This window comes from Podarcis raffonei, chromosome 3, assembly GCF_027172205.1.
Source record: "Podarcis raffonei isolate rPodRaf1 chromosome 3, rPodRaf1.pri, whole genome shotgun sequence".
NCBI lineage: Eukaryota > Metazoa > Chordata > Lepidosauria > Squamata > Lacertidae > Podarcis > Podarcis raffonei.
This window is the reverse complement of record NC_070604.1, coordinates 44,211,751-44,237,743: the sequence shown is the minus strand read 5'-3', so window position 1 is coordinate 44,237,743 and position 25,993 is coordinate 44,211,751. Positions and strand designations below refer to the sequence as shown.

Sequence of the window (25,993 nt, the reverse complement as noted above, 5' to 3'; positions counted from 1 at the left end):
CCACCCCCCAAAAATATTTTTTTATGCATGGTAAATGTTCTGAGGCACTGCACAGGTAACTGAAAACACCCACTTCCACCCCACCCATTTTTGTGACGTTTTCAGGTCACTTCTGGGTTTGGCACAATGTGCATATGTGCGGTTGTACACCTATTGGACTCGTGTGAATGGGGAGTCGCCTGTATGAGGATACTAGCGTTTGTCATTTATTGAAGATCCTATGAAGGACCAAACTGAGAGAAGGTTCACACTGACTTACACAGAAATCTTAAAAAAAAAAAAAACCACCCTGGGTGGAAACAGCTTTACACTCAGTAGGACAGATCTACATTTATGCCAACCATGACAACATAGCTAGAAGTTACAGCAGCATTGTACAAAGACTCTTGCGAGCTCTTTGGTTTGGGTAACATTTTGCAATATGCCCAGCACTCAGGGTAAAGAAAAACAACTTGCTTCTTTTTGTTTTTAATTTTCTAAAAAGTGACGGTATGAAGAACAAATATACATATCAGTTATATACATAACTCAGTTCAAACGCAGTATACATACAAAATACATTAAACCTTATTGTTGAATTTTATGTGCTTTAATCGCCATGCCCGTAATAATTTACATTCTGCCCTCTGGGAAGAGTGGAAGCAGCTGAGATTGTCTTTTAAGTATTAAGAAATTTATAGAATGCAGAAAAAGTCAAGTTCCCCTGCAGCAAGTGAAAAACTAAAAAACGAAGCACAGAAGTAAAACAAATAATCCGGAAATCAAAGAAAGATGTCCTTGGAAAACAATTCCAGCAGAAAACCTCACGCGACCTTCAAGCGCTGGAAATACCCTTCCCATTCTAGTTATGTAGTTGGAAACAACGGCGACATCAAGATCACCTATTTAAGAAAAGGAAAAAGAAACACCAAAGTTCATGTCAGTCAAATCATTGTAGCATCTTAATCACACCCAGTTGGTCAACATTCTGTAACTACGGTGAGTAAATAGTTTGCGGAGCTGTGTTTTCTAGGCAAAGCCACTGTACCAGAAAAGAGATTTTGCATCTTTTTGCCACCTCCTATGATGACCTCCTCCTGGAAGAGTCCTCACAGCCTCTTGTTCCCTAGTATGCATTCCCTGTTGTTAAATATGCAGTGCTCTCTATATACGATTAAAGCAGTGGCATGCTACAGTAGATGCCCGAATCCAAATTGTAACATGCTTAGGGTTTCTGCACAGGATATTAATTGGCTGCTCTTTTGAAAGAAACTCTTCAGCTTTGGTATTCTGTTTTAAAGGCTCGATCTGGAAGGCCCTACCCTCTTTAAATGCTTTCCCTTGCATTGTCACCAGTGTCCACGCAGGCCAGATGACGTGTGAAGGCTTCTATCTTTTGTCTTCCTTCTCCCTGCTGACTTGAACAAACCTCACAAGCAACACTAGAGCTCTTGGGAGGTCTGCATGTGTGATTGGCATGTAAAAAGACTGGCATAGGAGCAACTGTGGTGACAGCAGTAACCATGCTAGGAAAAGCCTGCGTAAAACTGATCTGACTTTAGAAAATTCTTTTGTATGCCCAACACATAAATTCAAGATCAGCTTGAAGGCAAGCAGTAACACACTGAACTTTTGCTTTTAATTATTAGGTGCACTTGTTTTGGAAGTGATTGTGATTGTACTATTACACCTGTGAAAATTTCCTCATTTTTGTTTCAAACGTATTCTCTTGCTTTTCCCATTCTCTACTTTTGGATGAACTCCAAAACCAACCTGAGTTAAATATTTCCTGTTGCAGCTAGAATAAATAAAGGTTTGCCTAATAGCAGCATTTTCCACACTCATGGGAGAGTGGTCTCCTACAGGGACATTAATTCCAATATACATTCTATGTTCCATATTAGAGATCGCCAGGAATAACTTATACATACCGCTACTGTGGTTATTTGAGCTTCCCTTTAGCATGTGGTACCCGTCTCCTCCTCCAGCAAGGAAAGAAGGTAGCAGCACTTTGTATGTTTTTTCCAGCTGCAGTGGTTCATAGACTGGTACTCTACACTCTGTGCAAAGAACCTTTAAGCTGACCACTCTGCTTCCCGGACTTTCAGAAAGATCATACACCACCTGTATACCTATCAATGAAGCACAAGTTTGAACAGCATTTTTCGACATCAGCTCTTGCATTCTTTTGGTCTATAAAAACTTGCTTGAAAAAATAATGACGCTGCTCTTTGGAAGTTTAGAACCAGAATAAACTGATGTGAGCACAACATTTAACCACAGGACAGGACCACACTGCAGTGGCAGAGCAAGGGTAGAGCACATGCACTGCATGTAGAAGGTCCTGGGTTCAGCCGTTGTGAAGCCTTCTGCTATTCCTATCTAAAACCTTGGGGCAATTACTCAGTGCAGATAATACTGTGTGGGGTGAAGCAATGGTCTGTCTTGGTATTACTCTGCTTCCTGTGACACACTGGATTCCAAAGCTGAATGAGTTAGGTAGCTGTCTTTCCTCCAACAATTCTTCCAGTGATCCCATATCAAGCACACTCTATAGCAAAGTAGTACCGGAGGATATTTTGCTTTAAATGCATTTAGTTTCTCCACAAATGAGTGTCTATGGTGTATAAAATTGAAAACTAATCAACAGTTCCAGAAAATGGCATTGACGTACATAACCACAAAGCATCATTTTTTGTTCACATCCAATGGACTTTATTCTTCTATATAGGTTTTTTCAAAGTCTCATAAAGTAACAGCTGGTGGCGCACACAAAGGCGTATAAAAATATTCTTGTCCTAAATGGGGTGTGTGTGTGTGTGTGTGTGTGTGTAGGGTTGTGTCCAATGTTAGTCATACTCAGAGTAGGCCCATTAAAATTAATGGACTTATGTTAGTCATATTCGTTTCAATGCATCTCCTTCAAGTACGACTAACATTGGATACAATCCATACAGTCACAATAATTCCAGTGAATTTGTTGATGTGGTCTGTGACCTAAAATCCCTACACATGAAGTAGATTTTAGTTATAAGAATTTTATTTTCATTTATTTCATTTATTAAATTTCTTCATTGCCCTTCATCCAAAGATTGCAGGACAGTTTACCATCTAAAAACACAAAAATATATAGCATAATAACAAATGAAAAAAATACCCCACAAACAGTTTAAAATGCCACAGATAATTTAATTAGCCAGTATTAATATTTATATTTCTTTATTGTGGGCCTTTGTGGTGAGTTCTCCCACCTTTTTCCCCAGAAAAAAAACCACGGGGGCAGAAACTAATTGGCAGCCAGTGCAGTCGGGACAGAATTATCCTTATGTGCTCAACTTGTCTTGCCCTGGTGAGCAACCTGGCCTCTGAATTCTGCACCTGCTGAAGTTTCAAAACCATCTTAAGAGGCAGCCACGTGTATAACGGGTTGCAATAATCTAACCTTGAGGTTACCAGAGCATAAGCTATCCCTGTCCTGATAGGGACACAACTGGGCCACCAGCCAAAGGCGATGGAAGGCACTCTGTGCCACCGAGCACACCTGAGTCTCAAGCAAGAGCAATGGATCCATACCTACTGCCAAGCTACATACCTGCTCCTTCAGAGGGAGTGTAACCCTACCAAGAGGAAGCCACCTCCCATCCATCTGGTCTAGGGGACCGCCCACTAACAGTGCCCCAGGCTGGATTGAGCTTCATCTTATTGGCTCTCATCCAGTCCATTATTGAGGCAAGAAGTCCTGCTTAGTTTATTTGAATAGTGTCATAAGTACAATGGGGTTTTGTTCTTGTCTTAATATGAGCAGTATAGTAATTGTGGCTCGTGCTTGTTTTTGCTGTTGGTGAGAGGGCATCCAAGCTAGAAACATTTGTGTACTGCTTGCTTGATGAATTGCACCACCCTTGTAAGATAAACCTAACCCTGGGATGATCTCCTGCCTGGTTCCACCACACCTAACCTTGAGAATGGGGCAACGTTCCAGATACTTCATTGTTTTAAAAGCAGGTAATCCTCTTACAATACTCCTTTGTGAGTATGTGTGGGTTTAGGACCTTGAACAGGCAATGCTGGCAAAATAACTTACCTGAGACCTGCAGGAGTTCCCCTGTCCCTTCCCCATGTCTGTAAACGCTGTGTTCAAATGCTTCCTTCAGAGTAGAGCCTTTGATCTGCAGCAAATCGAACGTTCCTCCAAAAGGCAATACGGACAGCAACTCTTCCAAAGTAATAGTTCCTGAATGGGACAGGATGTTTCATAAAACAATCGGTTTTGTGTTCTATTTCTCACTTTAGGAGACTATGATATTGTAGATATAAGCGGTAGACAAGAGAAGGCCTGAGTTCAAACCCCTGATCAGCAGTGGAGCTCACTGACTGCCTTCCAACAAGTCACAATCTTGCAGTCTACTTTAAGGTGCAAGCTTGTTGTAGGGATTGTAACATGAGAACCTTGCTTATGCCTCCCTAAATTCACAGGATAAAGACTAAGAATATTATAATAAATAAATACGTTTCTGATAGTTCTACCCCCACATTTATCAGAGTCTCCAGGCAGCTTATAGTATAAAATTTAAAGCAATAGGAACAATCAAACCATAAAAGCAGCAGAATCCCTTGTAACATGTGGAGAGTCCCCAGGGCAGGGCTACCATGCACAAGCTTATGGCATGGGGATTTTCCAAGTGGGAAGAACCCATTTGGTACGGGTCATAGTATTCTCACATGGAGACACTGCCAAGTGTTTCACAAGCCTTCGTATGAAAACAATAATCATAAATTGGTCCCCAGCGTTTCAGCATCCAGAAACATATATATCTGAATAGGTGTAAGATTGGTTTTAAAAGCATACGCTAGAAAGGTATGTATGTATGTTCAAAGGGGAGGAGAAAGTCAAATCTTTGTCCAAGAAAAACATTGTGAAATATAGCAGATAAGCTCTAAAATAAGAATCCCTAAAACTAATTATTGAGAGAAATGTGGGGTATGAAGAGGAAATTTTAGCAGCGTTCCCTTGGGGAAGAAAAAGCCCTAAAGCTAGATATACCATTCTTGCTTTGTTCATCAATGGGTCCCCGTATTCCACCACCATTTATGATGCACATCGAAACATGATTCCATTGCTTATCATCTGGATGTCTCAGGTTATTGTAAACCTAAAACATTTACACACAAAAAAAAAATTCTATCAGTTTCAGTCTGCGCTTTGTCTCAGCTTCAGGAACTTCAGGAAGCCAGCAAAGGAAAACATCTTATAAAGTGATGGGGGAAGGGGGAAACTGGGATATTATCTAGCAACAAATCATTTACTTACACAAATAAAACAACTGTAATTAAAGACTAAAGAACATTCATAGTAGTATACTAAAAATCATTTATATCAATGGACTTGGTATGGAATCAGTATAGAATAGAATCCATTATTTATTTCCAACCATCCCTTATTCTTTATCTAAGGAATTCAGGCAATGTACAGGTTCTTCCCTCTCCCTCTTTTACCTGCCCAACAACCCTGTAAAGTAGGCAAGGCTGAGAGATAGTAGCTAGCTCAAAACACCAAGTGAACTTCATTATGAGTGGGGATTTGAACCTGGAGCTTCCCGGTCCCAGCCCAACACAGGCTTGTGGAGATCTAATATGAAAAATTTCAGATTTTTTTTTTACATGTGCTGTTATCCTTGGAAATGCAAGCATGGCATTTGTTTTCCTGTTGAAAAGTCTACAGCTCCCTTTTTCTGCTGTTGTATTTCTGCTTCACAATTGGGGATAATTTGGTGGGCATGTGCGTCTATAACAGCAAGTAATCTTTGGGGATTTCTGCCTGCTTACAAACTGAATACTAAACCTGATGCGGTAGTTCTTATAAGGTGCACACAGGCAAATGTATTGTTACACACCACCTCCAATCTCCATAGAAGTGTGAGATGTCAAGGGGGTTCCAGGATGAAGTGTGTTGTGGGGAAAGGCCAATTTAATAACTAAATCATAACAAACTCACATTTGAGCATGACCAGTGTTCAGGGATGATGGGAGCTGTAGTCCAATGGCATATGGAGACTGCAGGTTTCTTATTCCTGGCTGTCCACAGTTTATTGTATTGAATTTTTACACTTCAGTTTTATATAGTACTTATTTTTATGATGTGTTTTTACAGTTTACTGATTTTGTATACCTTTTTGGATATTTCTTCAATACAAAGCAGTATATAAGGGTTTTAAATAAATCAAGAGTGGTGGTTTTAAAAATAATAATAATTCTGAGGCTGAAGTCCTAAACATAACTTACGTACAGCATTAAAGAAAATGGGATTTACTTCTAAGGATCACTCTGTAAACCTCACAGAATCACTTTTAGTTTTCCAACTAGCCTGTGTAAGAATACAACTGGGTATCTTTTTTCCAAGAACAGCATTGGCAGAAACTAAATTGCAATCTGACACAGGAACATTAAGTCATTAATGCACTGCATATCAACTGAAAGATGCCCTAAACTAATCTGTGGTCAATGTTTAACTAACTCTACTAATAATTAGCTGTAGAAGGGATATCATTCTCATCCAAACAAATTAGTGCAATCAATTAAATATGACACCTCTCCTAGTCAATGATTGTTCATGATATCTAAGCAAAGTAGCCTGTACAAACAAGTCAAGTAGTTTTCTATGGAGAGCCCTTTAGACACTTCCGTGACAGGACGGTAATGCCTGGTCAACCTAATTAATTGTGCAAACCTTATATTCAGATTTTTACAAGGCAACTATGGAAGCCCAGAATGAATCCCGCTTTCCCTGGCTGCTTTAGAGGTTACTCAACTAATACAGTAAGGAAGTTTGCACACTTAAAAGGATATCCTGAAGGCCAGTGCACCTACTACTCCAAGATTTAGCTGTTCATATGTGAGTGACTCACAACTGACAGTTCTCCCAGTCCCTTGCCACCACAATCTCTCTCATTCTTTGTAATTTCGTATATTCTGGAGTAAATAGCTCAGTCCAAGAGCTGCTGCACACAAATACCTCTTTACATGGTGACAGTCTCCATCTGCTGTAATTTAAAGCTATAAAAAAATGTGATGTGATGCCAGTACTCACATATTGATGAATGTGCCATGGGTGTCAGCCCTAGGCAGCAAAAGGAACTGCCAGTACTTTATAATGGTGAGCAATGTCACCCAAAAAGACCTGTATAGATCCTAAGAAAAATTTCCCAGAGGCAAGTCTCGAAGGAAAAAGAAAGACATGCAGAAGTGAAAGTCCGACACCTACTTTAAAAGCTTGGGACTTACAGCTTTCAAGCTGTTTCAGGCTTTTGTCACTAGTGAACAATTAGCTAATTCTGCAGTTGTGCCATCAGCAGTTTCTGTTTGATAGTTTCAATGTCCACAGGAAGGACTAACAAGACCTTGCATAACAATTTCATAGCCAGCTGAACCCCAAGTGAAGATAAGCAACCCTGGCCACAAAACCACATCTTTCATATAAAAGATAAAGGCCCTGGATGGTTAAGTCCAGTCAAAGGTGACTATGGGGTTGTAGTGCTCATCTCACTTCAGGCTGAGGGAGCCAGTGTTTGTCCACAGACAGCTTTCTGGGTCATGTGGCCAGCATAACTAAACCACTTCTGGTGCAACGGAACACCGTGATGGAAACCAAAGTGCATGGAAACGCCATTTACCTTCCTGCCGCAGCAGTACCTATTTATCTTCTTGCACTGGTAGGTTGAACTGCTAGGTTGGCAGGAGCTGGGACAGAGCAATGGGAGCTCACCCCGTTGCGGGGATTCGAACCACCAACCTTCCGATCAACAAGCCCAAGAGGCTCAGACTTTATATGAAACACTTGAGACTTTAAATATCAAATAATGAACCACTTAAAGTAACCTGATTATCTTACCACAGCATCGCAAATTAAATTCCCCATGTTGCACTCTTGAAAGCGGCATGCTTGACTTGTACCGTTTAAATAAACAATCGTTTTTCCTATTTCCCGGGAAGAATAATTTTGTAGTTGAAGATGCATCTTGTCAACTTCTGCTTTCACATCCTCAGCTGAAAAAGAAGTAGGGCATGTTGAAGGTTATTACTGGCCAGGCAACTGATGAGGATGGCATATTTGTTTATCTACAGCACAACATTAGTTCAGGGTTTTTTTCAGACTTGCACTCCAGAATACTCCCAACAAAGTTCCAGCTTGCAATAGTTTGGATCCAAAGGAGTCACACAGCCATTAACTTGGGTTTCTTAAAAGCAGCCCTCCCCTATTCTGTGTCATACAGTATGGCTAACTTCTTTTAGAACCAAGCGGACTTTCAGAAGCAGATGTGATATATCAGAACCAGGTAAAAAAAAAAAGTCAAAAGTCAAATTCCCACTAGTTGTGTCCAGACCTTTGGATGTGCCTAGAGTAACTCTTTAGAACCAGTCTTAAGTTTGGGGGAATATGCTTCTGGTTTTTTGTTTTTTAAAGTGTGTGAAATTATATACTTTAAAACAAGATACTTTATATATATATATATATATATATATATATATATATATATATATATATATATATATATATATAAAATTTATAGTGGGCATAATGTGAGTTCATAGCCATCCCACAGAATTTATTTTAGAAAAGGAAAGAAGGCTAGATCCTGAGTTCTCATAACTGGAGCAACGGTTACCACATACTCCCTGCAGGAGGGAGATGATTTTTCACTCATTTTGCCCGCATGCCCTGAAAAAGCTGCTCTGGAGTGCCGAGAGACCCTCTGGAACAGTATTCAACTTGGCACCAGGGGTGGGGAATACAGGAGGAAGGGAGAATCTGCAAAAATCATTCCTCCTACAACAGGAGACTCTGCCATATTTCAGCCCTTTCTACAAAAGGGAGAGAGCTGTTCCGTTTGCGGAAAGACAACTCTGGATCCAACCCAGAGTAAAAGGAGGAGGAGCAATAACACGACACATGACATCATGCATTTATCTAGTACTTAAATTAGGTAATCATCAATGTCATAAATAGGCGACCTACAGGAAATAAAATTCTCCTCCCCATACATACCTTCAGGAATACTGCTGTTTAGTAAGATAGGGTTTCCAGACGCTCTAATTACATTTCCTTTGTCGTCAAACACAATGTTCAAATAGCCAAGGTATTTTCCAAAAGCATAAGCTTGAACAACAGGAACGTCACGCCCATCATCTGACTTCACCATAAATGGATATGTACCAGCTGGTATATCATTTGAAGGTGGGGTGCCTGTAAAAGTGGCCAGAGAATGAATGACCTTTTCTCTCTTCCTAGCTTTCAAAGGAAGTCCTGAATACTGATGAGGCAAGCACATCAACTGATAGTGATATTTAGGGTGCAGAAAGAAACTGCTTGTGTGTGAAAGCAAGAAACATAACATGTATACAGCATCTAGGCAGGTTGTCAGATCATTCCCTTCTCCCTTCTTTCCCATGTCAACAGTTCATTTGGAGCTTCACTCTGAGACATTCAACAATGTCTGCCTCCTCCTGGGAAGGACAAGAGTGGGTCATCAGGCAGTTCCCGTTTCCTCAGCTCCTACTCAATTCAGCAGCTGATCGGGGAATCAGAGGCTTCCACTCTGTTCTCCAGCACTAATGGTGTTTTGAGAATTATATATATATATCACTTCTATATACAATAACGAAGATAAATAAACGAAGATCATGGCCACTGGTCCCATCACCTCCTGGCAAATAGAAGGGGAAGAAATGGAGGCAGTGAGAGATTTTACTTTCTTGGGCTCCATGATCACTGCAGATGGTGACAGCAGTCACAAAATAAAAAGACGCCTGCTTCTTGGGATTAGGGCAATGACAGGCCTAGACAGCATCTTGAGAAGTAGAGACATCACCTTGCCAACAAAGGTTCGTATAGTTAAAGCTATGGTTTTCCCAGTAGTGATGTATGGAAGTGAGAGCTGGACCATAAAGAAGGCTGATCGCCGAAGAATTGATGCTTTTGAATTATGGTGCTGGAGGAGACTCTTGAGAGTCCCATGGACTGCAAGAAGATCAAACCTCTCCATTCTGAAGGAAATCAGCCCTGAGTGCTCACTGGAAGGACAGATTGTGAAGCTGAGGCTCCAGTACTTTGGCCACCTCATGAGAAGAGAAGACTCCCTGGAGAAGACCCTGATGTTGGGAAAGATGGAGGGCACAAGGAGAAGGGGGCGACAGAGGACGAGATGGTTGGATAGTGTTTTCGAGGCTACCAGCATGAGTTTGACCAAACTGCGGGAGGCAGTGGAGGACAGAGGTGCCTGGCGTTCTCTGGTCTATGGGGTCACGAAGAGTCAGACACGACTAAACGACTAAACAACAAATATACAATAACACTTCTATTTGGGTGTAATTCCCAGCATTAGTGATTTAGGAAATACACCTAACCTTAATAAAACCTTAATAATAAGGTTGTGCATTTTCAGAAATGTAGCTTTAGCTGTTTTGCAGTTGTTTTATTCTTATCTAATGTTAGTCACCCTGAAAAGGTAGGGAAGGGAATACATAAATCTTCCTGCACCATGTCACACTTCACATCTTCAGGGGCAAAGAGAAATGAGGGTCAGGAAAAGCCTTGATGCACACATGCAGTGGACATCCACATGATTCTTCCCTTTGACTCTTGGCTTTGGAATATGAGAGCTCGGAGAAAAACATGTTATTCTTTCCTAACAGAAAAATAATAAATGGTGAGATGTAAGTCCCCAAATGGGAAGCTGAGCTTTTTTATTTTCAATTACCTCATGTGCACTGTTTGACTGAGATGCTATGTCACTAAACACACACTTCAGCAGAAGCGGGTCCAAAAAACCCCGTTTCATTTTATTTTGCTCCCATATTCCTTTTGCTAAAGGCAGTATGTTTCACTGCAGAACATTATCAGTGATTAAGGCAATAAATATATTTCTGATTGAAAGTGTTACTAGGACATTGATGGGTGCACTGAAAACACTGCCACTAGATTTTATATTCTACACCCAGCATCTCGTTGCCATGAATGATTCTTTCTGAATGCAGGCACTGATCTCTCTACTTGTCTCAGAACTAGACTCCTGGACAGCTCCCAAATTCACTCATTAATAGTGCCAGAAAATGCAACATGTAGCTGCTGCTGGTTTCTCAACTTTCAGCAGCAACAACAAAATCCATTTCAACAGCACAACAACACAATTTGGAACATTTCAATAGGCTAAAGAGCCTGTAGAGTCTAAATAGCTCCACCTGCATATGTGCTTAGCTAAGCACCAGTTGTGACAAGAGATAAAACTTAATAATGTTCAGGCTTCCTTTTATCTCAGGTATTCATATGCTGTTCAATATTCAGAGTATATATCCTGAGGGATAGCTCAGTCAGCAGAGCTGTGGGTTCAGTCAGGGATGTGGGTTCGAGCCCCACATTGGGCTAAAGATTCCTGCATTGCAAGGGGTTGGACTAGATGACCCTTGTGGTCCCTTCCAACTCTATGATTCTAATATTCAGAGGTTTGTCAGCAAAGTATAACAGTATCAGTCACAAGCACAATGCTGCATGTTCCAAATTGGGAAATTAATATGAAGGCTAAGCTTGGTGCACTTATCAAAATGTTAGGTATGCTTTTTGGATGTGTCTACTCATGTATGTTCTTTCTATGTCAAGTAATGTATTGGTAAACTCATCTTCTTCCTTTAAAAAAAAGGCTTCAATGCTTCTACCCAAGCTTCTAAGAATCAACTCTCTACCTTTTCTTTATAAAGTGCCTTTATAATTCCACAGAAGTTTTCAATCCCTACAATGCATTATGAACGATCTGTAAATGGTGTGCATAAGAATGAATGTTTAGCTTAGTAAAGAGTGCTCGGACCAGGAAGGAGGCAACACGCAATGTTAATTTTATCAGAAAGTCTGGTATGTAAAACTAAAAAAAGACACACTTCAGAGTTTGAGGTATCTCATTTCCTATTGATAAACAACAGCACAGCACCCAGCTACACCATTATAACTAAAGTAAGTGTGACTTCTGCCCGGAAAAAGACCCCCAAATCAGCACTGGTGTTACTAGACTAATGTCAGTCTGTGGTCAGAGTAACAAAGTGTATGATACAGAGTGGCTTGAGGAACACAGAGCTGAGAAACCCTCATAGCTGGGGAAAAGTATATGAGATCCTGGGTGAAAGACATAACTTGTGCCAGATATATGTGTGTAAAGTCTATCTAGATCCACCTGGAGCAACATGACTCATCTGATCACAACACCCTGCCTGACCTCACTGCTTCCTCTTCAGCACTCTGAACTCCTAGACTGCCAACCTAGCACTAAGAATACCCATCTCTGTAACTACACCTCTTGCAGTTCAGGGGTGGGGCGAGAGAGACAGAGAGACTGTACCTGCAAGCTATTTTGTTTTCTGAACTGTTTTCACTAAATGCGGTTTTACTAGTTTTTGAGGTTGGGCTCTGCACACACCAGTTTATATAGTGAAGAATGCAAAGGAGTGGGAATGTATGTACCCATAGTTGTTGAATACACATGTACACTAAAACATTAAAGTAGCAGGACAAAGGCATTAGCATTGCCCATGCTAAGGACAACTAGGAAATCAAAATGTTTTCAATTTGGCCCAGCTAAAGGCAAACAGAACATCCAGGGAATCAAAGTCTATCCCTGCTAGAGATAGAGGACCAAGGAAGGAAATAGATTTCTATGCTCACGTTTAGGCAAACGGGAAGCCACTGGGATGAGATTCTTGCCCATTTCAGCAAAATAAAAATAAATCAAAAGATTGGGAAGAAATTCTAAATAGGAATCAGAGCAAACTATGTTCAAAAGAAAACCCAAAGCTTCACTCAGCTCCATCAACTTTGCCTTTTATAGTCAAATCCTCCCTATAAAATTGTGGAAGTTCAGGGGGGGGGGAGTATTATAAAAAGCTGAAGACTCTCATTAGCGAATAAATTCCATAGCGTGGCTATTGTGGGGAAAACTATAGGTTAAAAGTTTCACTCCCAATCAGATATACAACAATAATCAGTGAACGCTTGGCAAGCATTCAGCAGACCAGGTTCTGAAAGCTAGAAGCTTTACAGGTATATCTGAAAAAAGCAAAGTGTTTGTGCCATCTGTACATGACCAATGTTATAATTAGAATAGAGCGAATAGTGGGAAACGGAATGTTGTTTTTTTCTGAACACATCCTGGAAAAGTTTCCAATTTCTGAGCCAGTTTTGAATATTGCTGAGGTGAGTTATCCCACCACTATTTCTGAAAGGGTTTAAAAACAAACCACTGTTTCAGAGGAACATTTCACACACAGGAAAGTTTACCCTGATCTAGTATGAGGGAGGCTGGAGAAATCACTGAACAATCATGGAGGAAGGTGTAAGACGGGAGAGAGAGAGTGAGACAAAGTTCATATTTATTCTGGACCAAGGGCAGGAAAAGACACATAGACACAAGCAGAAACAGGAGAGGACAGAGACATGATTCATTTGTGTACAGCTATGCAAGCCACTGGAAAAAGGCCCAGCATCCTTAGTGCTTAGCAGCAAACCAAAAGCCAACCACTTCCTGAGGAGAAAATGAAACTCTGATGAATGAATAAAAGCTATGACCAAGGGAAATTCAAGATGTTAAAAAAAGAAACTGAACAAGAAGTGTCACTGAACTTACAAGAAGTGTTGCTGATATTCCATTGATCTTTTATGCTTCTCAAATAACAGCACAATTCTGTTCATGTCTGCTTAGAAGACCTAGTCAGTTCATTCGGCATCTTACCCCCATTGTGTACATGATGCCTTCTAGATGCTGATAGACTACAAGCTCCATCATTCATGCCCATTGGACATGCTAACTGAGGCTACAGAGAGTTAGATCCCTATAGCAGAGGTCCTCAAACTACAGGCTGCAGGCCAGATCTGGCCAGCCAGGGTCCTGAACCCGGCCCGCCCGGCAATTGCAAAACCCACAGCACTCCTCCTTCCCATTGCCCGGATGGCCACAACCAACGCAAGCTTCCTTCCCTCTGTACCACTACTACTGCAAGCAGCTGGGTACAATCCTTTCCGGCTTCTCCTCAGACCACTCTCTCCAGCCCCAGCCCACTCAGCTGCCCATCAGTCCCATCACAATCCCAGGTGTGCATGCACATGGGCACACCAGGGAGGGGGTGTGTGTGTGAGAGAGAGAGACTGCTGAGAAAGGACCACCAGTTCGGTGGCGCCTTTGTGGCAGTGACCGCAATCCTCCCCCACCTGGCTTCTTCTTCTCCACACATGCACCTCCTCCTCCTCCTCGGTTGTCAGGTGAAGCGGGTCCGAAGGGGGAGGGATTGGCCCATGGACCAGCCAGGCCTGGAACGGAGCCCAGAGGAGCCGCCGCCAAGGAAGGCTTGTGGAAATGCGGGCATCGCGCGAAGGCACAGCGGCCGTCACCAGCGCTGCAGCTGGGTCCGGGGCGCCGGGTCTCTCGCTGGAGGGCACTGAGGGAGGAGCAGCTGGATGCTGCTGCCACTGCCTCTGCCCAGAGCTTGGGCTGTGCCTCTTTCCTTTCCTCCTCCTTATTTGGTCACCCTCCTCCCTCCCTCCATCCCTCTCTCTCTCTCTCTCTCTCTCTCTCTCTCTCTCTCTCTCTGTCTCTCATATCCCCCCCCACTGAAATACTTATAAGTTTATGTTGATTAAAATTGTTCTTCATTTTAAATATTATATTGTTTTTCCTGTTTTTTTGTTAAATATTCAGCACCCTGTTATAACTGCTGAGACATAGCTACAATAATTAAAGTACTAACCAATCAGAATCCCCTCTTTTTGCCAAGGAAATGACATACCTGTATAAAGAAAGGTGTTTGTATGTCCCCCAACTACAACATCCACACCTCTCACTTTCTGAGCAATGTTTTTGTCCACAGTAAAACCAGAGTGACCGAGTGCAATGATTTTGTTGACTCCTAAAGTTATAAGTTTGTCCACTTGTGGCTGTAATGCTGTAACTTCATCTTCAAATGTTAAATCCGGCCCTAAAAATCCAGAAAAAAATGCATTAATGTTTTGTATTTTATTTTATTCTCACAAAATGATTTGCCAAAGCACATGAACAAATATATTATACATATATAACGTATACACTATACATAACATTCTCTCTTGGTTTTTTTAAAAAAGATATTTATTAAAATTTTCCACCATAATACAATAAAAAAATCAAAAAAGAGAAAAAACATAAAAAAAGTTTAAAAACACATAAAGTTCACAATTCTTATTTTCTATATTTCCCTGACTTCCCCACACCTCTCCCTCTTGTATTCCAGTTCAGATTGTTGGTTCAACAAGTTCTTTTTTTAAACCTCTTTATATTTAGTTCTTTTAAAAAAGCCAATTTTGCCTTATAGACTTCATATTTATACATCATTGCTTATTCTTTAAAACTTTTTCTAAAGTCGACCTAAATTCCCTTCCACGATTTCCCCAATTTTCATACAAATATCCAAACAAAATAAAAACAGAACAGGTTAAATTATACACCCTTTGGATTCCCAGACTCCACCCCCCCCTTTCCCGGTTTCAATCCCTAACAAACATCCATCAGTCCATCTACTATCAGCCTGGAGATCTCACGTCCGAGGCTCTTAATTCTCTCTCAATTCCTCTCTGCCGGTTTTTTTGGTAGTCCTTAATATTAAACACCAGATCTCGGAGAAGCTCTGTCCCGATAGGGTCCATATTTCTTCCAGCCAGACCTCCATACTTAAAAGTGGAGCGCGAATCTTGTTTCTTACTCCTTTTAAGTCCAAATGTCCCAAAAGCTCCAACTTTCACCTTAATCAAATTTGTAATCCATAGGTCTTCAGATCTCCACATAAGGAGATCCCTCCATTTTTCAGTTTCCAATTCAAACCAGATTTTCATCATCAAGTTCTTATTTTCCTTTGTAGCCATCATGTCAGGCCTCTGGCCTTCCTTTATCTTTGACAACATTGCAGCTCCTCCTTCCTTTTCCTCAGGAACAACATATACCTCTTTCCCCTCACTCTCAAATCTCTCAAGTTTCTCTTCTTGGCCAGCTGCATAAGCTTCCTGAGTCAAATCCTTATCAAATTCAATGAATTTGTTTACTGTTAAGTCCAGAGTTGCAACATTTGTAGTCAAAACATCAACTTGGCCTTGTAGCTTTCCCAAGAGAACAAAGACTCTGTCCAACTTAGCTTGAATTTCCCTTCCTTCAGCCATTCTTGTAATGTCCCAAAACCCCCTCTAGAGGGATTTTGGTTACTTAGTGTTCCTTCCAGTTCAAATCCAAAAATCAAATTAGTTTGTATCAGTTCTTCCTTATTTTCAACAAAGTATAATCCAATTGTCACAAATATAGCCAGCAGAAGCAGTAGAAACAAAGTTCCCTTTTTCCGTCTTGACAGCTAGTTTGACAGCTGTCAAATTCTTCAATACCTTTCCAACAGGCTCTCTCGCGGATCACTCCCGGGTCTGAGGGGGGGTGGTACCTCAGGTCCCAAAATTAGCTCTTATCCTCCAGTACAATTACTTGTAGTGCCAAATCGTGAAATTAGTGTCTTTTGCCCAATAAAGAGAAAGGATTCTCACGACCTTAGTTAGCAGGCCCTTGTTTTAGATTGTTTACAGGACGGAGAGGCGGACTTCCTGTTTACGCCTTCCCCGATCGTGCCTAATTCAAAAAAGATTTTCTTTGCAAATCCAAATTCCATACTACTCACGGGTTGTTGTTTTAAGGTCCAATTCACAAGAAGAAGTCAGCGCTCTCCGGCCATGGCAGCGCGGCTTCACTCCGCAGGAGAAGCAGTCGACTCTCAGCACCGCGCCACTCACCCCGTCCCCCGTTCCGTAGCCTTTAAAAAGGCTCCTTCGTGGGTCGGGGGCGGGGGGGCGCTAATGGTGCCCGCTGAGTCACCAAGTTCACAGACTTCACCGCCTGTGATTTCTAAGGGTCCCCGCGTCGCCGCCGCGGCAAGACCCAACTCCTACGGAGCCGATTCCCTCCGGAGCTCGGAGGGAATCCGCCATTAGCCGATGGCGCTAACCCGGAAGTCCACATTCTCTCTTGGTTTAACAAGTTCCTTTCAAGTACAGTGGTACCTCAGGTTACATACGCTTCAGGTTACATACGCTTCAGGTTACATACGCTTCAGGTTACACATTCCGCTAACCCAGAAATAGTGCTTCAGGTTAAGAACTTTGCTGCAGGATAAGAACAGAAATTGTGCTCCGGTGGGGCGGCAGCAGCAGGAGGTCCCATTAGCTAAAGTGGTGCTTCAGGTTAAGAACAGACCTCCGGAACGAATTAAGTACTTAACCTGAGGTACCACTGTAATGGAAGTTACACTGATACATTGCTAATTTGCTAGCTCCGTATTTCTGTGGACCCCTCATATGACAGGAAATCATTTGGTTGCTTTAGCAGAAAGGGGATGGTATTCAAATAAAATCATTGTGCAAGCAGAACAACTTCCACTTGTGCAAGGGGACATCTCCCCAAGGTCCTGACAAGAGAAGATTGGAAACAGAAGTTAATGAACTACACTGAAATGGCGAAACTTACCGGGAGAATAAGAAATCAAGGAAACAATTCTTTTTAGACAGGAATGGAAATGGGTTTTTTGAGTATTTACAAACAAACTGTAAACAGATTAAGACATTGGGAGGATTACTGTAAATACCCATTATATATATATATATATATATATATATATGAATGAATGATATATACGGTAATAGATAAATAAAAGAATATGTTGAAATAATTTGGAGTATGCAGGAAGATGAAAAGAAAGGTAAAGAACCACAGAAAGAGGGGGAAGGGAGCCAGAGTTTAAAATGTTAAAATTATGATTGGATAATTGTTGTGTTATATATAAATGAAACTTATAATTTAAAACTTTTTAAAAGGGGGGGGGCATCTCCTTGCCCCCAGCACACACTGTACACTCTCCCCAAACCAGCTCTGGAGGGTAGGGGTAATATCAATTAAAACATTATGCAGCAAGCTATCCCCACAAAAATAATGCTAATAAGAAGATCCAATCTACCCTAGCCTCCAGTGTTCCAGACACCTTCAGAAACAAGAAGACCGTACATAATGTGCCAACGTCACAGTAGAATCAGGAAACCATGTTCCCATTATTAATTTTGGAACTATTAGCAGGCTCTTTATGTTCCCATTATTAGTCAGTACTAGAACAGCTACAGAACGTATTCATTCACTGAAGCATTTATGTAGCAGTTTGCTAACATGCAGTCAATCAGCAATTCCTTACTCCTGGATATGAAATAGCAGTGGATATCGGCTATTGGACATGAATGAAGAACACGTGTCTAAACAAAAATGGCTGCCCTCATTTTGGCCCCGGGTTTGTATGACACTGAGCAATAGCTTAGGCTTTGTTCCATGTTCTCACAATAATAATGGAAATCATACATGAAAGGATTCCCAGAAAAGCAAAAGGCTGAGCTGCATGGAACACCATCTGGTAGCTCATAAAGCCAACAGCCTTTTGCTCTGGGCTCTGGAGTAAAGAGTGGCATTTCCTTTTAGCTCAGAGCAAATGCAGCTTTCTTGGCTTGATGATTTTGCATTTGTACAGCCTATATATCTATATCCTTTTGAAATTCATGCAAATGTCTTAAGTTGCTTGGACAAGGTGATTTCACAATTCTTCCCCAAGGAGGAAAGGGAGAGGTTACACAAAGCCCCAGATCTTTCATCAGAGGACAGATGTGTTTTTTTGAAATACACATGAACAGTACAGGAAACCTAAAGATATGAATCTGAGCTAATGACTCCTGGTAGAAATTTTGGTCTAACTAATTAACCATTAAATAACCATTGGGCGGGTTTCAAATAACAAGTCCTGTTCTCTTTTGCAATGGGTCTTCCTTCCCCACCCCTCTCCTCCCAGCCACCCACTATAACTGGCTGGGGTGTGTCAAGAGAACCCCTGGAACAGCTTACATCTGGCAAGCCAAAATACCGTAGATTCCGGCGTATTAGGCGACTGGGCGTATAAGACAACCCCCAACTTTTGCTGTTCAATTTTAGAGTTTTAGAGTTATAGAGCTTGAGCACTGCCAGGGGCAGAGCGTGCACCCCTCCACTGCCTCTGCTGTCGCAGCAGCAGCCTGGGGCGAGGCGTTTGGAGGGCGGGCAGGCGAGCGCTGCGCTTGGAAGGACTTTCCATGTCCCCTTCTGTGGGGAGAGAGGAGGAGCGATGGCAGAAGGGGCGCCTCTGCTCACCGGCTCCCTCTCCTTCTTCCTAATGCGTATACCCGGCGTATAAGATGACCCCCGACTTTTGGGGTGCTTTTCCAGGGATAAAAAGTCGTCTTGTACACCGGAACATACGGTACTTGATGACTGCCTTAGTACAATGTTGAATTCCTCTCATAATCTTTGAGACCTGTCCAGATGCCTGTGACTGGATGACGCATTAAGCTGATAATTAAACAAAGGTCTAAACAGATGAAAACCGTGTATGTGTGTATATATATGGGGGGGGGGGAGGTTCTATCATCTGATTCCATTATAGTCACACATATCTGGTGCTCACTTTTTATCTTACTTTGAGCACCATTTAATATAATTGCTACAGGAAGAAGAAATAAAATAGGGTGGGAGTCACATGATCCAAAAATATTTATTTGCATAATTTTTACATTGCAATATATTTATTTGCATAATTTTTACATTGCAATATATTTATTTGCATAATTTTTACATAAGCATTAAAAGAAAGAATACCTGGATTTGAAAGGACAGGTGTCTCCTTCGATGTATAGCCAACAATTCCCACTTTTTCCGAGCCAACTTCCAGAATTTTGTAAGGAAGGAAATATCCTGTGATGTTGCTTGCTAGTTTATTGTTTGCTTTAATGTTTGCACTTACAACAGGAAACTTAACATTTTTCAGCAGTGGATCCAATAATCCATTCACACCATTGTCAAATTCATGGTTCCCAATTGTCTGCACAACATAAAAGAAAAGAAAAATAGAATCTCCTATTGACAAGAAGTTCCCGCAATCATGAAAAGCAAAGTACTGCATAAGGACATATTTTAAAATCTACACTGTGATCCAGTTCTAACACATGAACAGTATGCTATATCCAAATAGTATCTTTTCAAGCTCTCTTACATCTATTTCAGTTCAGCTACTAATATTTGGAGGTGCATCAACACAGTTCTTCAGCCTCTGAAACGCTAAGATTTAAAAACCTGTGGCCTTCTAAATATTGCTGTACTTCCACTCCCAAAACCCCCAGGCCAGTGTGACCAATGGTCAAGCCTGATGGAAGTTGGAGTCCAGCAATATCTGGAGGTGAATAAGTCCCTCAGCCCCATTTTCAAACAAGAACAGTGTCAGCATCCTCTCCAATTGTCACAATGGACTAGATTTGGAATTTTGAGCCAATGAGTAATTGTATTTAAGAATTTAAAATATTTGGAATTTCAGTGGCCCTCAATAATTTCTTTAAAATGCTTTAATTTCTTTATCTTTTTGCAAGGTTCAAATCAAGGCTCTCCCATAACCACCTTTAACCAGACTGCTCACCAAAGGAACATATTTGGGTGTAGAAGTTGCCTGACTTCCGTTTCAACTATAGGTTGAGTCCTTTAAAAAACGCCCCGTGGGACATGTGTACTCCGTATCCACGGGGCCTCTTTTAAAGGACTCACCCTGTATAACTGTAAAAAGCACTTCAAGATGACAGTACTTGCTGAAGGAAAAGACTTTTATCTTGCTGTCTTTATCCTTCTACCCTCTTCCTGGTTTAATTTTGAAGACCAGTAAGAAGCAACTGAATGATCTTGCACCCTTTTTTCCCCTGAGCCAAAGATCAATCTGACCAATCAACACTGCACAGCATGACAAAATATGTGCTTACTCACCATGCCTTCAGCAGAAAAGATTTGGAAATGTATGTATTACACTGCAAATATATCCCTGTAATTTATTGTTCTCTTTTTTAAGCCATGATGTAACAAGCTACTCTCTTTTTTATTATTATTAAAGATTTTCTTGTTTTACAGAAGTATGTGTAATGTGTTGGGGTTGGCCTAGAGTGTGGTTGTTCGTTTGTGATTGGCTGTGGTGATCTTTGTTTTTGTGTGTGAGTGGGGTGGGTGGGTGTTTTGGATCAGGTTAGCCATATTGATTTGTATGCTGTTGGTGGATTATTGTCATTGTCTTGTTGGGCTGTGTATGTGATAAAGGGGAGCCATACCGGGGTAAAGCCGTCTTCTTCTGTTTGTCCCCATGTCAGTTTCAGTTTATTGGTTAATTTTTCTAGTAGGGCTGTTTCCCATACTATTTGGTACCATTGGTCCATGCTTAGTCCTGACAGGTCTCTCCAGTGTCTGGTTATGGTGTTTCTGGCTGCTGAAAGTAGGTGGGTTATGAGTGCTTTGTGGTGTAAGTGTAACAAGCTACTCTGAAGAGCAAATATTTTCAAGCAGCTTCCTTCTACACTTTCCAGGGCAAATCATTTATCCGATTTCCACCCTTTTAGGCAATGACAAGGATTCTTGAAATATGAAACATGCCATTCAGGCAATGCCTGGTCTTGCATCCCTGTCCCTTGTGTGCTTAGGGCAGGATACAATGTTATAAACATGATACTGTATTCTACATGTAGTGTTATTAAGTTGGACTGACATGGTAGGCAGATAAACATATTTACACACCTAACCGCAATATGGCTCAATAATACTTTCAGAGAGGTTTGTGTCTGTTTACAGTAGGCACCTATTCATCTATTGTGGTCTGCATGGAAGGCACCAGATAACGCATTGTACTATGTTGCAGTGTGCTGAAGTCATGTTTACCCTCTTTTCTCCACAACAAGTGCAGTGCAGACCAAACAGAGCTGCCCACACTGTGATTTGGATGTGGAAACAAGAACAAGACCTAGAATGGATTTAAAATATATGATACTTCACATGCTTAAAATAGAATGAAAGCTTGAGCAAAACAACTCAGCACTGATTACAAGCCTGATTTGACATATTTGTCCAGAGCTGATCACCCACATGTTATGTGTTCCCAATAAAAGCAGATAAAATCTGTATATTATAAAAGTAGCATCTAAGCAAATAGTGAAATTTTCAGCAATGAAGTATTTAGAATCTGGCTTGTGCACATTCCAGAATTTTCTGTATACTTTGAGACTGAAACAAACATCTGCTTTTACTTTGCACATATAATTGAGAGCAGGACTCTTTCAATCTTGTACATTTCATTTCTTTTTACAGATTATTTCAAAATAGTTCCCACTATGCTTAAACAGATTTCACCAAAGAAAAGCAATTTGGGGATCCAAAACCACATCCCATGTATCTTTATGCAATAGTTTTTTTGTCATTTATCCAGAAACCAAAAACAGTAGTTCCAAGCAAAGATGGGACTGGCTTTAGCTTGGCCCCAAAAATCTCCACCCTAACCCTGTGCTGCTTAGGAGAGGGAACGAGGTATGGCATAATAATCTCAAATCCGATGGCTCTGCTGTGCCAGCCAACGCTTGGATAAAAGGAGGACAAGATGTTCCCTTGCCCAGACACTGCAAGTTATATATCTACGTCTCCTGTTGCTCTCTCATCTCACAAAAACAGATTAAAAGACCTTCTCTTCCTAGAGATTTTCATATTGATCGGAATGAAAGGATGTTCTGCAATTCACACCACAGAATGAGAAGAAGAGATGAGTCCAATATCCATCCCAGCCTTCTCTCTCACATTTTCTTTCAAGTAATCTTATATTCCCATTCACTTAAGTTTAGTGCCAAGTGCTTAACTCCTTGTTGCCACACTGCCTGCAGAGGTTTGATAAGTGGAACAGACGTGAGCAGGCTGTTGTCACAAAGCAAAGTAGCCACCTTTCTAGATTCAGTGACACATTTAAGAGTGTGTGTTTTTCTAGAGGCCAGAATAACGGCAAATGCTTTTCCTATGCGCAACCGGCAGAAGTGTTTCCTGGAAGTATATATCCTGAGGATACAAGGGGCAACAATAATTTAATATAATCACTTTAAGATAGGATACTATGACAATTACACTGGACAAAGCTTGCAGGTTATGGAAGAAGCAGGCAGTACAGTTATTGTTAACAGCACCGGATTTTGGGATATTAGGTGTTGGTTCACTATTTCTTCATCATCCCAACAGTCTTCCCATGTGGGATTACGTTTTCTACGTCCATCTTTGGTCTTGTGCTGTTTTGTCTTATTAATAGGTGCTGCTAGGAATAATTCAATGTGATGCACACTGGGGCAAAAGAATTCTAATTTCACATATATGCTCATGGGACCTGAACTGGTGGTAACTGATCTGGAACTAGACCTTATATACCTTGACAGAGGTATTTGAAATTATGCATGGTATGGGAAAAGTGAATTGGGAGAGGGGTGTTCTCTCTCTCTCTCTCTCTCCTATACTGCGAGAGCTTGTAGCCATCAATTGAAACTGAATTGCTGGAAGAATCAGGGCAGTCAAAACAAAGCTCTTCTTCTGTCAATGCATAGTGCCTTCTGTGGGACTATCAGATTTTACTCTCACGAGATGTAGTGATGGCCTTCAGCTTGGATAGCTGTGAAAGAAGATTAGACAAATTCATGGAGGACAAGGCTATCTGTGGCTGCTAACTATGATAGCTATGTTCTACAACCACATTTGGAGGCAGTATGCCTCTGAATACCAGTTGCTGAGAAGAGAACTGCTGCCCCCAGGGTACTCCTACTTAAGAGGCTTCCCATAGGTAAATTGGTGAGTAGAGGATGCCAGATGGCCTTTAGCCTGCTAAAGATGGGCTCTTGCCAGGACATCCCTAGTGTGTATGTACAGCATAGAATAAAGCACATTTGCCACGGAAAATGGCAGACGTATTCCTGAGGTATCCCCAAGGAATTTCCAATATGTGTTATTCTATCCCTCCAAATACTCTACCTCTAACTGCCTTCAGGCTCCATAACAATTAATCAATCAATCAAAATGTATTTATATCTTCTCAATAAAATATCATCAAGAGAACTTCGACATAAAATTAAATTATTACCAAGGCTGCTTCAACGAAGAATTAAAACAACATATCTAAATCACATTGGTATCTTCTAATCTAAGGCAACTAAGCAGCAGTCTAAAAACCATTTAAAAAACAACAACACAACCCTGGAAATATAAAAGCATTTTAATTTTGTGGCTAAAAGTTATTAAATTTGTAATCAGGTGAATTCATAAAGAGAAAGGACACTTCACTCCTGGAGCACCATGATCAAATAATCCCGTATCTGGCTGCTACCAACTTAAGTTCACAAGTCAGGCCTCAAATAATGGTTTTAATATTAGAGCAGGGCATATAGCAGTATAGTAGATGGTCTTCCAAATGCCATGGTTCCAGACTTACAGCTTTAAAGGTTAAAAATCTGCAGCACTTGGAATCAGTGGTGCAGCTAAGTATTTTAGACTCTGAACTTAATGTCCAAAGTCTAAAACGGCATTTCAGGGGCTCCTGCTGTTTAGATGGGAGTGTGTATTACTTAACTTACTTCAGTGTGTGGTAAGCCAGCCCTGCTGCATTTGAAAACCCTCCTGCTCATTCTTCTGAGTGGGGGACCCTTGATGTCTGCCCCAAAGTCCTGATCTGATGGCACTATCACTTTTATTTCTACTCAGCAGCAGTCTGGAAGCCAGTGGAGTTTGCTAAGTACTGCCGAGATGGGTTCATTTTTGGATATACATATTAACAGCTTCACATATGTATTCTGGGATTGTTATTAACACATCCAAGTCTTCAGAGGCAGTTCCATGTAACCGACAGCAGTAGTTAGGCGATAGCTGGATCTGATCAAAGGTGCAACTAGTCCAGCACTTTCTTTCCAGCAGCAGGCCTGCAGCTCCTCTGCACCCAGAGAGTAAGCTAAATGATGGGAGTGCTTCATTTTTTTCTTACATGGAGGTAAGAGAATAGGCACCAGGTTCTGCTTCTCCCAACCTCTTCTAGAGGAGCTTCTCAGTGCTGAGTCTCACATCTTCTGGTTGTGGCTGGCTGCTGGCCTTCTCCACTACTTAAGAAGAAAGGATTCCTCCATTCAAGATGGCCAGCTGATCTCTTAAGGTCCACAGCTTAATTTTATTATCATTTACATGGTGCAGGTAGTGTTTACAGGATCTGAAGCGCTCAGGGTTTGGAAAAGTTGCCTCAAAATAAAGCTGACCAAATAGAATCAAGGCGGAAAGTGGAAAAGCTGAAGGGAGATCACTGTTGTTGTTGGTTAGTATCCAACCCCTGGAACATTGAAAAAATGGTTCAGACTCTTGCTTTTTGCTACCCTAAACAGAAGAGCGTCATTACCTCAGCCCTGAACCGGTCGCCTGCCAATCAACTACCTGAGGGGAGCCTGAGTCCCTTCAGCTATGAAGGGGAAAGAAAGAAAACCGGCCTCTTCTCATGCCTGCTCAGATCTTTCTTATGGCCTCCCTCCGTACTGTTGGGAGGACCCAATGGCGCCACAGAAAAGTTTTTTTTGGAGGGGGGGGAGCGTGCCAGACCCTCGCGCCCCACCTGACGGGTTTGCCCCCCTCTCTCGCCGCCCCCCCCGCTTACCATTGCGTCATAGCCGAGGAGGTTCATGAAGCGCACCACCTCCTGCCCTTTGAAGAAGCTGAACCACACGGTGCCCTGGTACTGGTCGCCGGCGTCGAGGAGCAGCACGTTGCGCTGCGCGGCGCGGACCCGGCGGATCTCGGTGGCGCGTCGCGCGACGCCTCCGTAGCAGTCCTGCCCGACGCATTTGCCCGAGTCGCGGCTCGTCTGCTCCACGCGCGCGTGGACGTCGTTGGTGTGCAGGATGGTGAGCTCGAAGGCGCCGGCCGAGCAGGCGCAAAGCGCGCCCAGCAGCAGCGCGCCCAGGCTCCGCGCGCAACTCTGCCCCGCGCGCCGCCGCCGCCGCTGCCTGAGGCTCTCCATGAGGGAAGGCAGCGCGCGCTCCTTGCCCCTCGGCCCACTGACT

The 25,993-nt window shown here is 41.8% G+C and overlaps 1 protein-coding gene across 1 annotated transcript; it reads right to left on the bottom strand.

Moving 5' to 3' along the window:
* Window positions 1-41: 41 nt before the first annotated feature.
* Window positions 42-25,993, bottom strand: NT5E (5'-nucleotidase ecto). The gene is made up of 9 exons (XM_053381400.1): window positions 25,588-25,993; window positions 19,734-19,956; window positions 14,797-14,985; window positions 9,023-9,220; window positions 7,868-8,022; window positions 5,024-5,132; window positions 4,064-4,213; window positions 1,911-2,111; window positions 42-881 (listed from the first exon to the last, which is right to left on the bottom strand). The coding sequence occupies exons 1-9, from the start codon at window positions 25,948-25,950 to the stop codon at window positions 721-723; spliced, it is 1,749 nt and encodes a 582-aa protein (XP_053237375.1). The 5' UTR covers window positions 25,951-25,993; the 3' UTR covers window positions 42-720.